The sequence below is a fragment of the Aythya ferina genome, assembly GCF_964211825.1.
Source record: "Aythya ferina genome assembly, chromosome: 13".
NCBI lineage: Eukaryota > Metazoa > Chordata > Aves > Anseriformes > Anatidae > Aythya > Aythya ferina.
In genome coordinates this window covers 17469334-17485974 of record NC_140311.1, presented here as the reverse complement: position 1 = coordinate 17485974, position 16641 = coordinate 17469334, and the positions used below count along the sequence as shown (strand labels likewise).

At 39.6% G+C, this 16641-nt stretch overlaps 2 protein-coding genes across 3 annotated transcripts in view; both read right to left on the bottom strand.

Annotated features, from left to right (window-relative positions):
• DCX (doublecortin) overlaps window positions 1–1307 on the bottom strand; it is a 119719-nt gene extending 118412 nt beyond the window's left edge. Inside the window, exon 1 of the mRNA XM_084535093.1 lies at window positions 591–1307. The gene's annotated coding sequence lies outside the window, so the exon portion shown is untranslated. The remainder of the gene's footprint in view (window positions 1–590) is intronic.
• The window catches only part of LOC311444150 (uncharacterized protein), a 30902-nt gene extending 15525 nt beyond the window's left edge, over window positions 1–15377 (bottom strand). The window contains exons 1-2 of one of the 2 annotated variants that reach the window (XM_084535102.1): window positions 15308–15377; window positions 2772–2840 (exon numbers count right to left, since the gene is read on the bottom strand). In XM_084535102.1, coding sequence (XP_084391228.1) covers window positions 2772–2840; window positions 15308–15345 — 107 coding nt within the window. In that variant the 5' untranslated portion in view covers window positions 15346–15377. Of the gene's footprint in view, window positions 1–2771; window positions 2841–4161; window positions 4524–15307 lie in introns of those variants that run through there. The other variant, XR_014697666.1, reaches the window with a different exon arrangement.
• Window positions 15378–16641: the final 1264 nt, after the last annotated feature.

Below are 16641 nucleotides of genomic sequence, written 5' to 3'. Positions count from 1 at the left end.
ACATATCAGTTCTTCCAAAGCTTTTTTTAGTTGTTTTCCTCCAAAGAAAGCTGAAGAAATGCCAGGACCTGGCACTACAATAATGAACAGTGTGAACAGCTTTGGACATAGTCTAGTAGGGAACGTGCAGATGGAAAGCAAACTGAGCACTGAAAGACAGGGCTGGATTCAGATATCCTGGTGGCTCGTTTGGAACAGTGAGGAAAAAAAATGATTACTTAAATTTATGGAACAACAGCCTGACCCAATGCTCTCACCCATGAAAGATGTACAGAGGTAGACTTCATTTCTGTGGATAGGAAAGATGGAATCAAATGTGGCATATCACTTCTGGAAGAGCTGCTACCTCTTACAGAAAAACTTCAAATTAGATTGTTTCTGCTATACCTCTGGTACTTTCCACATTTCTATGCACTTTTTTGCCAATTCCCTCCTCTCCAAAGGCCTGGGAAATGTACACACCCCACAAAAAAAAAAAAAAAAAAAAAAAAAAAGTGCTAAAATTAGAGATGACACTGACTCCATGGACTTGTGATAGTAACAAAAACTTGTTTTTCAGATGCTTTGTGTACATCTGGTTCTTTGCTTACCTTTAAAAGTCTGTGAGCTGTTTGGACTAGAAACATGGCTTCTTTAGCTGGTTTTGTGGGGAGAACAGAACAGCAAGGAACGTCCATACCACATACTGTTGGTCCATGGGGAGGAGGACTAGTTTTTTTTCTCAATGATGTATTTAGTATGAAGATATTTTAAAACTGCTTCCTCATATTGAATAGCACCATTAATCCCCACATAAGGTTTAATCTGTGAAATAGCATGTTGACTGTGCAAGGAAAATATAGCACACTTGTGGCTTCACAACCATACTGGTGGCTTCACACTACTCTCAGCACTGTACAAGAGCCCAAATTCTGTGTGATGACGATTTGAATATTAATCCACCTAAGCCAGATGGCTACTAAGTTAGTCAATGACATTTAAGTGTAACAGAAACATATGCAGATCATATGGCCTGGTATGTATCCTGCATTCAGCCATCAGGGTGCAGACTAGCTCAGGCTCAACATCTGGCTTGCCTCTCAATTTTCTTGATGCACAATTTGAAAGCTATAGCTTACTTGAATCATTAATGAACTATCATATCAAATCAGCATCTAAAACACATCAACCTTTCAGCACAACTATCTGTAGAAAAGCTTTATTTCCAAGAAGCTGCAGGACAGATTCAAATATTAACAAAAAATATCAGGCCCACTAGTGGAAAATGATAGTATCAGAATTGGAGCTGGGATCCGCATTCTGATTGCTCTGGTGTCAGCTGAAAAGTCCCTAAAAGTAGGTGTCAGGACTGGGTTTTTCCCTTCTGTTATTTCAGACACCTGTAACTGTTTAAAACTCATTCAATAAATGTATTGTAAATAAAATAGCAATCATTTTGATCTATCATTACACTGTATCACATCACATATTAGGCAAACCGTATTTCTATACAATACTACTAAAGAAGGCAGTCCTATCTTCTAAGACAAAAATGGCAAATTTTCCTTGGTAAAGCTCCATTTCAAACACTCCAACTTGATATGTCTACAGTCCCAGAGTGCATCATTTGTCTGCACAATGTTAGCAAATTTTAAAGCCTACATTTCCCATTTTAAAACAGAAGTGTGCCTTTCCCCCCTTTTCATTCTCATTCGTAAAGTTGAAGATATGGTGCCTCTGAGAAAAGACTTGGGGCGTTTTGCTCTGTGTTTGCTGAGTGGGCTTTAGCAGGCTTTGGCTTTCTTTGGCTACAAGAATGGTAACCGTAACTTCTGCATGGATTTTTCTGGGTCTGTAGATGTGACATCTATACCATTTCCCTCCACCGGTTTGTTTCCTTCCCACTTACCCATCTGCTAGAGACAGTCAATTGGGTTTTTATTTTTACAAAAATAAGGAGTTCTACTACAATCAGTGGTGAGTCACTGACTGCTCTGTACTATTTCCAGAATGCACTCAATGTGTGGATCTGAGAGAAAAGCTTATGTGCAGGTATTGGCTCAGGTGGTGCCATAGATTTCAAATTAATTGTTGGCCTCAGGGGGCATCTCTGTAAGAAGACCCCCTATCAGTGTTTGTACTTATTACTTGAACAAAGACAGTTTGCTCCCATCTTTGCTACAATTTAGACAGGAAACAAATATGACTATTTAGCAAATTCATCACCTCCTCCATCCTGCACCTGTGGGGGAAGACAGCCACCTGTTCTGAAGGAGCAGCAAATATGCATTCCTGTTCCTTGGGGGTGGGACTGTGAGGTCAGGGTAAACCTACAAGCACCAGAAAACCACCTCCGCTCCCAAATCTCCCAGGGCATTTCGTCCAGGAGGAATCAGGACTCCTCCCACACTTTTTGACTACAGTGTAACTCCGCAGACCACATATATGCCACAGGATTTATGCTCGGGTAATCCCATCCACATGACTTCTATCCATGTTCATGACTATCCTGCGTTAACAAACCCTTGAATACCGAGCAGACAGGGATGGTATTTAGAATATATTCATTTTCTGTCAGAATATATAAACATAAACTTATATTATCATATCCTCACAGGGCTGCAAAGAAGAATGTAATTTTACTAACAGCATAATTCAGCTGAGTTATGACCTTTGGGCCCCCCAAAGGATATTTTTTTGCTTTTACTTGAAATAAGATAAAAAAGTATAGAAACCCAAAATTGATGTGAAGTTACACATCCATTTAACTGTCAGCAATGATGAAAACTTACTTGTATGTCTTGTCTACACCAGAAAAATTGCTGAAGTTCATTCTGTAAGCATAGATATAAGAATAAACCCTGGAGGGGAAAAAAAAATAAAAAAATAAAAAAGAAAGAAAAAAAAAACTACTGATAAATTGGTTCCTTGCACACTTGATCTCTAAAATTCTCTATATGCAAATTTCCCCTCAGTCCCTTGATAATGGAGGATGGGGGACAGTTGATGCTACGTGTGAAAAACAATCCTATACTGATTTTGAATTTTGACAACTTGGATTTATCAGATAGCATAAATAAGTTGTCCAGACATAGGCAATGCTGAGTTGTGAAAGCAGATCTTGATGTGGCAGGGAGAGGTCTGTCCAATTCATATGTAATTAATAAATTACACTCTCTGTTCTCCCACCTGAATTTCATTTGTATGTAAACTTGTCAACAGAGAAACAAATTATGAATAATTCAGAAGACCTTTCCCTCCCTTCCTTCTCCTCTAGATTTATTAACCCATTTTCAGAGTATAATTTGATCAAGCTAATAGCCACAGACTTCCGAAACTGACTCTCTCTACATTAATCCTGTCTTCAAGATCAAAGTCCTACTCACAGAGCCCCATTTAACAGCAATCGATTAAGATACAACATAGAGGCACCTGCAAGTCAAATGAGACCTCAGCAACATTCTTTGTTACTTAAAATCTGCTCTCCGCTAGCAAGAAATTTCTCTTATTTAATCTTGGCTGTTGTCCTGAAGCTCTTTCCTCTTCTAGTCGTGAAACACTTGCACCTCAATAGCTACTGGCTGATGTTTACTCGTGGTTTTATGAAGAACACACATACCTACCAGCATTACAGAAGGATCACGTAGCTAGCACCTATCTGGGATGTTCCTATGTACCCTAGGCACCCTTGTGAGCTGACTTTAGATGGACAAGTTCTTCTTTAAAAGGCAGGCAACATTCAGAAGCAAATGGGACTTTGAACTGTGTAGACAAGTGAGTGTGGAGGTAGGGCTCCACTTACAGGAAAACATAAAGCCAAGAGCTGGATTTGAATGTATCACAGGCTTTTTGACATTTTGCACCACCTTCCCACTATTCGTCCCATGTCCCTTACACATCATGCACATATCAGAATCCCGTCTTTGTCTCAGAACTCATGGGTAGGTGTTTCCAGTACTATGGTAGCAATGAAATGACTTTTCTATGTGAACCTGTAGTACTAGTTTGAAAAACACAGACCTTGGTGCCAAATGCTGAAGCAAAATTTACAAGATCTCCACTTTATTCCTTTTGCCTTAATTCAAACTAATTCAACCCTAATTCAACCTAATTCATGCTCATTGCAGTTAATGTGCAGCACTTTTTATAATGTTACTCCATAATCTTTAATTTACCAGGAACCTGTCCAAATAGCTGTGGCATGACTAGGAGGTAATGGCCCAGGAAGCTCGCATCTGAGTCAGGAGGAGGCTGCTCACTGGCAAATCTTACAGCTTGTCACAACAGAATCAAACTGATGTGGGTTTGCTGTTGTTCACAAATTTTTTTCATGCTTCCACAGCTTGGAAAATCTCAGAACAGCCCTTTTGGTGCTGACTTTGTCAGCATATGGAGTCCAGGTGATAACAGTGTACCAGTTCGCACTTACTTCACGTTGGCACCTAGTGGGAAAGAAATGTGACTTGCTGTTGTTGAAAGCATCCAGCAAAACAGAGAAAGGAAAGAGAAGCATTCCGAATGCCTTTCATTTTGCCTAAGGTTGTGCCATGTTACATCCCGAATTTCAAAGCTGTTTATTGTACAACATAACCAACACTGAAGGGACAGCTGACAAATAAATACAGCACAGCAATATTTGCCATATGCACAACTGCAAGCTGCTCTGGAAGGAGCCACTGTGATCAGAATACTGAGGCTGCTTTTCCTTTGTTTGACTTACAGCTATGCATCAATTCCCTACCAGATACACCATTGCCCCGCTGCTCTACTAACCTCCACCCTCAAACTGCTCAGTAAGGATTAGCATCTCCATTAGCAGGAGGCACCACACAGCACTCATGACAAGCTCAGCTGGCATCAGGCTGAATAATAACTCACAGCAAAGCAATTTGGAAAAGATATCCTGACAGAGTATATACTTTGCCTGGTTTAGAATTGTTAAAATACCTCCAAATGAATATCGCTTTAGTGGAAGTTCAGTGTTTTCAGTGCCCATGCTGGACAACAGAAATAACAAAGAGATTAGGAAGAGCTGATTTGGCTTTGAGGTAGTGGGTTGGACCAGATGTCTTCTTGAAGGTCCTTCTCTATAAAGCTGCCTTCCTTATCCATGAGCAAGTCACAGTTCAGGCATAATGCTTGTAGACAACACCTTTAAAGTTGGTGTCACTCCTGTCAATTAAAGGCTTGAATAAGCCTCTGCATTTTATGAATACTGATTAGTTCAGCATCATTGCCTCTTTTTTTTCTCCTGCTGAGGAAACTTGAGATCGCGGAAATGGCTCACACCTCACGAGCAGCCAACAGAGTAAGATACACACTAAATACTTACAATTAAAACTTTAGCTCAGAGTGTCCATTTTATGCAGACACACAAGTATCCATAACACAAACAGAAATCCTTGAAATAGACATGCAAAGCAAAGGAAGGTCTGTTATGGGTAGATGTGAACATAGATGTGTGGCTTTAGCTTTCTCCCACTGTATGTTTTACTCATGATTCAGTTCTGAATTCAAGAACAGGCAGAAGAGCCACACAGTGGCACTCTCAGAAACAAAAACAACTGTGGAATCCATTACTCTCTTACTGGCAGAGATGATCTTTTTGGTACATTGCCTGTGGTTGCTTAGATTTTAGCTAATCTTGACATATCAGCCACCGCAAGTAACTGCACAAACCTTCATACATCTCCTCTATGGGGATAAAGCAGAGTCATACCAGCTGAGAATGGATGGTGTGGTTGCAGAGGGTAGTAATTTCTTATTTGTTAGAGCAATGTGACCTCTCTCGCAGCAGGCAATAGACTCTGAGACACCAGCAGTAGCCAAACCAAACGAAAGAGTCAATGTTACACTGCCAGACAAAGACTTTGGAATGCAGACTGACTATGAGATTATTTTTATAAGTACAACCTGCTTTGAGAAATTCTCTTACAACAAGCAGCTCCTTGCATTTTGGCCAGGTACAGCAAATGCGACTGAGCTGTCCATGGTTTGTCTGTGATTGCTCCATGTGCTTTTCCTTCCATTTATCTTTGGATATCACTGTGTCAACCACTTAAGAAAGAACACATGAAATTGTCAGCGAAAAATTATCTAAATAAAGTTTTGTGCTCTTTGAATGCAATTTAAAGGTAAAATGAGAAGCCAACCAGCTTTCCCTGGACTGTTATTTCATGCTCTGACTTTGGGGTTATTGAGATGGGAAGACCTCTGAGTTGCTAAACTTTGCTTTCTGGAGATTTTGCCTTTGTGCATGTGTAAATCACCTCAGTTGTTCCCCTCAAGGAAAGACAAACATGGCAAACAAATGTCTCCAAGGACAGGAAACAGTGAGAGCTGTTGTCTGTCTCTCAGGTGGTTAGTTCCAGCTATACAGGGTTTTCACTTCCCCAGGTATCATCTTTCAACAGTAATCATCTTTTTTTTTTTTTTTTTTTTTTTTTTTTTTTTTTTAAGTAGACCAACCTGTAAATAAACACAACATGAAGTCCTCCTCCTCCTGGGAAGGCTGTTTGTTCTTTCTCATAAGTGAGTCTGGAAGATCTTTCATTCAGTGTTAGTAAGGACATGAGACCCTTCTGTTGAATGAAAATAAGAGTTTGGACTCAATTACACTGGACAGCTGGGGAAGGCATATTTTAGGCATTTTCAATGTTAAACACTGTCTTTATTAAATATTGCAGATTTAAAAACTCAGAACAGAACATCAGAAAAATAAGCTGATGTCTTGTGACATGCATACATGTGGTTATCTCATCCCTGAGTGACTATAGCCTATTCTTTGCCATTCTCATCTATAACCATCCTCTGTTGTGCTGAAGAAGCTTTGCAGCTCTTCTCTATGATGACTTTTTGCCGTTCAGCAGTCTTTAGAATAACCTTCAGCTGAGCTTAATGCAATTTAATGAACTATCTCAGGTTTAGAGAAACCCAACCAAATCTGTACTGAAACTTGGTCTGAAAAATAGGAGTGGGAGTGAGGAAATCAGAGGTTTTTCCCTTTTCTATCTCAGGAAACCCACTGTGTGATATAACATGTCTGGTGACAGAAGTTACAACACAAAGCTGACTGGGCAGTCTGGGTACCCAAGCTAGTTTGGAGTGTCCCAATATTTCTTAGGATTATAGTAAAAATTGGTTTTGGCCATTTGTTTCCCAAGTCTCTAGTTCAACATTATTGCTTGAGTATATGTCAATAAATCTATCAGCTTTCAATTGACACTAATGCCTTTAGGCATAGAGAAGTCATTGTATTTCTTAAGAGCGTAGATAAAGGAGGAAAGGAGTTTATACAAACTACTTCGTATTCCCTCCTTGTTTCCCAGGGTAGTCCTTTATCTCTTTTCTGTTTTGTTTTTTCTTTTTTCCCTGTGGTAAGTGGCTGGCACAGACTCTCTCTGGCTCTCTCTATCTATTGAGAAATGTATTATAATTAGAGTTCCTTAAGATTTTTAGCATATCTAAAGGGAATTAGTTCTTTACAGAAGAAGGGCTTTCTCCATTGTGGGATTCATGCTATAATTAGACAAAATGATGGGCTAAGTCCCAGTGGAAAAACTACACTGTAATTGGTGTTCATTTTTGTTATATAAACCCAGGGAGATCATGCTGGTTCCTCCTATTGCAGCCACTTCTGAAGCACAGTGTTCAGTTTAAAACTGATATGTCATTATACTTAGTATCCACAAGTATCCTCAAGACTTCATCTGTCTGAGAAGTCTGAAGAAAAAACAGAATGCCCCAAAGAAAATTTAGAACAAGTTGCATTTGTATTGCTTAAATTCAGAAGCAACAGATTTCAGCCAGACATGCTTTGCCCCCCTGTTCCTTGTTCAGTCATCTTTGAGCTCAAGTAAGAAAAGAAATGCTTCACCTGGCACAAATCATATCTGTATGTCAAAATAAGGTGTTCCAGCCTACATAGTACACAGGCAAAGAAAATAGTTGATTACAACTATAGAACAAAGGTACTAACCACCAAAGTCAGATGTCGCTGAGGCCAGGCTTTGCAGAAAACAAATAACAATAGTTGGATTGTTTTATTCCATCTAACAAACCATTAATGGGGAGTAGTGTTACTAAAAAATAACCAAATATGTGTAACTAGATTTTTAGATGAAAAATACTAATCTCAGAAACGTTTGTCATTACTTTGCTGTTTTCAGAAATTCAGGATGCTCACAAGTTAGCCAAGCAGTTAAATTCACTTCAATCGTGAATTTATTTTTATGGAAGAACAAAATAGTATTCTGTGTATATGCAATTCCGCGAGCTAATTAGTACCTTGGGGTAGGCTGTTCATAAACAGAAAACATTAAGGGACTCACAATATATCCCAGAAGTACCTTGTGTAATACTAGTCTCAGACTCAACGAAGATTTCACTTGAATCCTCACCAAGTCACTGCCTCACAAAGTAAAAAATAAAATTCCAAGTTCCAAGAACCCGAACAGAGTAACTTTGCCCATCGTGACAGAAATCTAAGGCCGTGGAGGCAAATGGGACACCGCTTCAGAAAATGTTTCCTTTTGATCATAGATACGAATCATTTCTTCAACATCAAAGCTCCTTACATTCAGAAAAAATAACTTATTTTACTAGTTATACCAGAAGTCTAATTACATCAACTGTGGGTGCTGTCAGGCAATTATATCAACTTGATAAGGGACAGAAAAGGAACTTTATTTGCTTCGTGGCAAAGGCATTGGCTCAAGTTCAACACAGTCACATAGCAACCTGAGGCAGTTCTATATAATGGTTGCCCAGCTGCCTGCAAGTACCCTCAGTCCAATTTCTGATGGCCAATTGCTTACACCTCCACTCAAAGCTCAGAGTCATTACCAAAAGGATTAGAAATGGGCCATGATGTGAAGTATGAAGAATTTTCTCAACCTCATAGTTATATCTTCCAAACAAGGCAGAGAAAAGTTGACCGATACGTACTTCTGCCAAGCGTGTTGTACCTCACTTTTGGATTGATTTAAGACCTGAGCCTACTCTCAGCTGTCAACCCAATCTGTGATATACTTAAATACCAGACAAACCAAAACCAAGGCCTTTCATTTGGACCGATTTCTTTAACGATGAATCACTGTTTTAATATGGCTCAGTGACAAGAACAGCGCTTTGTAGTGTGCCACTAACAGGAAACATTGGTACACAAAGCCTTATGTAAATGAACAGTCACATTTTGTATTTGAACATCTCTTAGTTTTATCAAGGAAAGGGAAAAGGCAATTTTACATGGAAGTACAGGTGGCCATGCGTAACTATGCTGAAAGGTGAAGCAAACAGGACTATCCTGAGTTCGGTAATGTTTTCTCCAGGGACAAGATAATGCAAAACAGCCTTGTTTTGACATTAGTGCATGCAGCAATAATGACTCTCCCAAATGTAACACTGAGCTCTGTTTTAGATCTAAGCCCGTTATATTACACCTGGAATGAATCTGGTCCAGTATTTCTGAGTGACTTCTAGCAAGATTATTTATCCTTAACAGATGAATGTTATCCTGGAATTATGATGCAAGAAATCCTGAAGGAAGCTTTCACCATATGTTGGTATCTAAGGAAGAGGATATATTTGTAAATCACACAGGCACACAAACTCAAAGCAGTTTGCCAGTTGTAAACATTAATAGATGTCTCTGTTATGCTTCTCTCTGCATACAGGATGTCCTTAGGACATTAAAAAATAAAAGCCAAAACTTTTTATCTTCACATCTTTGTGAAATTTACTGTAAAATATTAACCTTCTGGTTTGCCTCTGCCTAAAATATTTGTAGCATTTCTGGTGGTAAAAAGAAGGCCATAAACAGGAAATGCGTGCAAAGAAAGACTTTTCTGGTATTGATTCTTCTCAGCATAATTCACTGCTATATCAACATGCAAACAAAAAAATGGTGGCCCAGACTGAGCTTTTTAAGAATCTCCAAGTTGAACTCAATGGTTTTGGCAAATATCTAGTGGCCACTTTGATCCCAAATGTCTCACGGCAACTAGACAGCCTGTAAATAATAAACTATTATCTTATTAGTGCAAAAATGACAGGCTAATGAATCATGGCTCTGTTGCTGCTGCTAGCACCCCTGCCTTTGTTGCAAAGGCTTGGGAACGATGCAGAGGGTACAGTTCCTTTGAAAAAGGAATTTGCTGAAAATAGGCAGACTCGATGCACGAGGCATAATCTGATCTTTGAGGCCTTATGCTGAGCTGTGTTGGCTACCTCCGTTGTTGGGCCGGGCAGTGCATGTCATATGCTTTCAGTATTTCACTTTGGTTTTGGTAGCCAGCTCGAGGAGATAAAAACAGGCATTGCAAATGCAAAGGTGCTTATACAATGTGCTGGGAAGACTAAGCGAAAATGAGCCTGCGTGCTTGGTGCCTTTTTATTTCCTTGATGCAGCGTATGCAGGCAGCCCTCTAGTGGCATGAACGCTGCTGGTCATGTTTGCCCAATACCCGTGCTTTTCTATATTCTATTTTCTTTTTAGGCAGAATTAAAATAGCTTTTCAGTCACTGTACGGTATATTCAGCTAGTCTCCATCCTTCCAAAATCCTTTTACTTATTCAGTAGAGTGACTCAGGCATCCCTGAAGAATTCTGAAACACAATTCAAAATGCCTACAGAAAGTACTGCTGCTGAGAGCCAGGTATTTGAAAACAATAAGCACAAGGGAGGTGAAATTTAAACTGGGTTCACAGGCCACCTCCTTTCCTATTTCTATGCTGCGTGGTGAGGACAGACATTTTTATGTACCTATACTGTTGGTGCTGGCTGGGAAAAGGGCAGAACGCCATTCACTTGGAGATCCTTCCCAAAGATCTGAAACTGTTTACTTGAGCATAATATTTAAATTCCCTTCAAAACTGTGCATCAAAAAGAATAATTGAAACACAAAACGTATCTCAGTGCTTGTAAAAATACATGCAAGGCCACCTCAGGATTTGATTGCATGTGCACCAGAGCAATCTGCCTTCAGAGAACAAAGCTCAATTGATTTGAGTCTGATTTGCCTGGATGAAAATGAATTTTAATAGATTTGGTTGTCAGAGGGATTATGCAGGAATATGAAAGAGCAAAGCATTCACACAGTGGATTGCTGTGAAGGTGTTTGCTGGTAGCTAGGGGGCAGAAATAGCAGGGTGTGTTTTCCACAGACAGCAAGGAGTAGTGCCAGGCTGTCACTAGTGGAGGTTCCCTGGGAAGCTGAAGAGACCAGTTGCCAAGAGACATCACCACATCGAGCCTTCACAGCCAGGATAATGCTCCTTGCAACAGACCTCAGGCTCCCTCCTATGTCTGCACACCAGCCTGTGTTGGAACCATTCTTCAAATTATTTCCTTTACAATTTCCCAAACGTCCTCAGTGCTCATTGGAAATTACCAGCTTTGAGAAAATTTATTTGATACGAAGTCCACTTTCTGTTTCTAGAATGCAAGTATTTTATCCTTGACAGAAACCTAGCAAAGGCATCAAGTGTCAGTAAAGATCCAGCTCCGCAGCTGGTACAAATCAGTTGAGCCACACTTCATATAACAAGGATTGAAACAGAGTCTGTGCTATATCCAAGTATAAAGGTAACCTCCTGCTTCATGTGCAGGGCAGAGGCCAGCAGCACTTTACTTTCATGAATTAGTAAGCCCTGAACTTCCAAACATCAGGTCTCAAAGAATCATGACATTTGTAAAAACAAAGTAGAATGGGAGTAATAAGAGGATACATAGTTATCGATATGTAATAAATATTATGTATGTGCTAGTCTTCAGGACCTTAAGATTCAGTTGAGTTATTTTTTCAGTCTCCTCTCCAGAAGCATAAGGCCTTAAAAATCATTTAAAAATCCAGAACCTGGGCTTTTAAAGTATGCTATAAAATAGCACAAAATTCAGAAAAAATCTGTGAGAGTAGTCAGATCATGGACTGATATACATGTAACATTCATTCTAGCTAAGCCATAGCATCCCACCTCAAATGTGAGATATTTGGTAAGTGGACACAGCTCTTCTATGCCACTCCAGTGCCTGCCTTCTGCTAGTCAGCCCTGAGGAAGAGGTGATCTAACATCCCCTTTACTGTTGCCAGTCTACGCCCTTGTGTATACATAGGCTGACAAACCCCACTGTGAAATAAGAAATCCACAAAGAGACAATTCAAATGAAATTTGAAATGTTGTGATGAAATATTTCAAAGTATACCATTTAAATTTGCTTGACAAATGCTCCTCTGTCATTTTCCCAGACCAAGCATCTCTGAATCACATTAATATGAAGGAATTATTCCCCAAAATATTCTCCATCTAATTTTGACGGTTCCCTCAGTAAGAGAAATACCATTCCTCACAGGGACAGCACTATATCTAAATGAGAGAGGAAAAGGAAGTGGACATTTTTTCAGTTCAAATGCATATAAAGCCAACTAGAAACAGGAGTAAAGCCACCTTTACTCATTTTGCCAATTCATAAATATGTAAAAAGGAATGAAACATAATGTACTACCAACTGAACATGTAAATTTAGTGGGGAGAAATCCAATTGCTCTCTTGTGCCTCATGTGATCCACTGCAGTGCTGCCAAAAGGAGAACCAACATGTGCACAAAATACAAAGCAAAGGAAAGGCAGGTTTGTGGCTTTAATTAACCAATCACTGGTATTTTTTCCCCTCAAAGAAAATCAGACTTTTCAGGCTTAGAGGTGTATTTACTTTTCTGTTGGTGTATTTTTTTTTTCAAATGATTTCTTCATTATTTAATACAGTGTCTTCAGCCCATGCATTTTGGGAGTTGGCAAAATTTAATTGTGGCAGTTGTGACTAGTCTTTAGCCCTCAAAAGCAACCTGAAGGCAGTATCATTTTCCAAAAACCAAGAATTGAACTGACTACTTTATTTTCATGCATTTTCTTACTCCTGAGTAATATAATTATGGAGCTTTCAGGGCAAACTGTGGCAAGTTGAGTTGAACACAAAGAGACAGTGCTCAAAACTGGGCCATCAAAAGAAACCAAGAAACATTTCAAAGAAAGCATACATCATTTCTCACTTAACAAAAACCAGCTTGCACTCAGGTCATCTTCATTTTTTTGCCCAGATGTTGCCATGGGAAGACAATACCAGAACATAAATTATACCATATAAAGCACAGATGGATGAAAGCTCTCAGAGGAACTTATTTTCCATTTTAGTCTTCTCAAAACTTCTCTCTTGGGTCTTTGACTACATTATGTCAGTTTGAGCCCATATTTCTTGAATGAAGACCCTTCATCCCCTCAGTACACGCATCCTGGAGAGAAACAACTAGCTCCACAGAGACTCTTCAGCCCAAGCTGGGGACTGGTTCACACAAGCTCTGTCCCAAAGGCAATGGTCACTCACTGCCTGAACTACGTGGCTTGCAGAATACAATCCCAGCTACTAATGGCAAGGAAGAGGTGAACAACAGCTTAAATACTGGGGAATTGTACCTAAGTCCAAGGTGACACAATTGTGCCTTTTTTCTTATGTTTGTGCAACTCAGACAACTAATGTAACTGCAAACAAATGACATTTCTGTCAGACCAACTCTCTGAGCTGGATGACTGTGTGGTTGTATGAGTACCTGTAAAAGCACAAGGGCAGGGTGGGAGTGAATACCCAGGAACAAAGCACAACACCCACTCTGGGTTACAGGATCTTTAACTGCCTTAGAACTGCAGGGATCATCTCCAAATATCTCATTGTGTGAACGATCTGTAGTTCTCATGGACCAGAAAATAAGCACTTCTACATACATGCTACGCATGTTCAGCAGGTACAAATGAGGATGGGGTTAATCCCATAATGGATATCTTTCCTTTTCCTTTTTAGTTTAAGACTACCCTAACAAGCCTAATTCAATGTGCAAGAGGAGTGTATCCTCCATCTCTCAATTGAAAACTCCAAAGTGAAGTCACTGCAATGTTATCTGTGAATAGTATTTTTCCCTCTAGTCCCTAGACAGCATGATGCTGGGAGTACAAACTGCAGAAGACACTAACTTTTCAGGGACACATTGAAAATACCAGGCTGGAGTCACACAGACCTTCTCTATACCTCAGAAATTCTTTCAGCAATTTCAGAATTATCTTCATTCTAGAAAGCAAATGAGCAAAACAGAGTCCCATAAAAGTGAAATTCAGCACTTGTAGCACTTGTGCAACAAAAAGCAATGGAAGCAAATGCAAAACCCAATGCACCATTATCCTAAACATGCTGCATTTTAAAAGTAGCGGTTTTAACCCTTATCTTGAACAAAACTGCATATAACATCTTCTACAAGGTAATTCAAAAGTGATTCAGCATAAGGACTCCCTGTCCTTACAGGCACTCACTCTTGGACATTTTTGACTGAGAAAACTGGAGACAGATGCTATTTGACAGGCTGGTGACATAAGGTCTGTTTCTGCAAACCGCTGAATATGGTCAGCTGTCCTTGAAGCACTGTGCTCTTATGCAATCAGGTCTTCTACATTTGGAAGGTGAAGAGCAGTGCTTTGAGGACAGAAATTATTCTGAATTTCTTAAGATTAAGAAAGGATGAGTGATTTGTTTTGGTTTGTTTTTTTCAGTTTCTTGAGATGCACGGGTTTATTCTTACCTAACAGGTTATTCTCCTAAAACGTCCATAGTTTCATTTAATTTGTGAATATACCCTAAAGCATTGTCAAGAATAATTGAGCAGATTTTAGAATGTACCACCATTAGCTAAAAAAAAAAAAAAAAAGTTTTCTGTATCTAAACATTAATAAGTAGAGCAAACCTAGATATAGGAATGTAACTCACAGTACTCTGCAGTCTGCATTGCAGTTTCTCTCTCACTTGAGGATTAGAAAGACTACTCAAAATGTTTTCAATTTACTAAATACACATTTTCTACTATTGGAGTTTGACAGGGCAAATAGTAAAAGCATGAACAACATGCTGCTCATAGCATACAATGTTTTCTTGAGATGCCCTTGCTTTAAAGGAACTTTAAGTTACTAGTGGATGGCTGAAAGTGAAATCACAGGCGAGGAACGGTGACAATAACTCTAAACTTGTTATAACTGCAGAATGAATATGTTGACTTACCTCACCATGGTGAGGCTTATTTTTCATTTGGGCAGGGCAAGAGCATGCACCTGGTGAGCTACATAGCCTTAATTACAAACAAGCAATTGCTGAACTACAGTAATATACCCTAATATATATATATAGAAAAAAAAAAAAATATATATATATATATATATAGACAGGAAAACACTCCAATATATCCAATATATTTAAATTCTATCCTTATTTAAAAATAACTCAAATATCCTATCCCTACCTTTTCTCAAAAAGTTTTACAGATGTGTTGACACTCATCTCTGAACCACCTGCTACTTTACCATTCTTACTTTCACTCCAAAGCCTGACTTATTCAGCAGTTGCCAGGACCCCAGCTGCACTAATTAGGTCTTACTTGCCGTGACCTGCATCACCTAGGGCTTCTATCACCTGCCCTTTGCTGGGGGGCAGCGTGTGTATGTGCATGTGCAAGGGGCTTCCTTTAAGCTGAGGCTTTAAGTGAAGACAGGGAGGTGCAGATAGTTTTACTCCTGAATTACAGTTTGGGTTTCCTGGCTTGAACTTATAAGTGTCTTGTTATCTTGCCTGATGGTCTCTAGACTGCTGATAGGACCTGTCCCATTGCTGCTCTACCTGCCTTTTTCTGGAGCTGTTGGTCTGTGTCTTCCTGGTGAGGTCGTTGCCTGGCTTGAATCACACAGACCACACCTGGTGCTGGACTTGCTTTGCCTGGGGGAGAGCGGTAAGAGCAGGGTGAGGCCGATTGGTGCCACCAAGGCCCTGTGCACTCTGGGCTGATTATTGTTTTGCTTAACAATGTGTTTCTCAAGATAAAATACCCTTCCCTTCCCCCGTGTCTGCTGTCAGCACCATTTGCTTTAATCAAAAAATAAATAAATTTTAGTGTGGCTCATTATGCTAAATGAAAGCAACAGGGGGCTAATGAGCATTGTGAATGATCCATTAACATGGCAATCAGAGGTATCCTCAGGATAGCTAGATCTTTCTGCATCTTTCTTAGAACGCTCAGCAGTGTATACAACTGTGACCTCATCTATTAAACTTAATTCAGGGAATAAATAGATTTAGGTGTTTAACTTGAGTAGCTTCTTTCTGTAGAATTACACAATGTGTTACACTTGAGAAAACTGTCAGTTCAGTTTTGTGCAACTGCTAACGGATTATCCTAGCCTTCAGTGGACAAGACTATTTTAACAGATTTAATGGTGGTGTTAGTGAGTCTAAAACACTCTTTCTCCCCTTCTCCCTCCCCAACAGGATGTTCATCACAAAGGGAAAATGTACCTGACGTAATAAATCTACCAGTGACTTCATCTTCACAACTGATATAATGCAGTTTAGCAATGAACAGCATTGTTTTCAGAAGAGGCTTTCATCTTTCATCTCAGCTCCTGCCTGATTCCCTGGCTCTTGGGATCATATCCCATAGGGAGCTGACATGCGTTTGTTCAAGGGAGTGTTTTTCATCAGTCTTCTTAAGATGGTAGTAAGAACAGCCTGAAATAGAAAGACGTGTGCTTAGAAAAAAAGGCAATATGGAGTAGGGAAAACCTACCTGTATTCAATGATGAC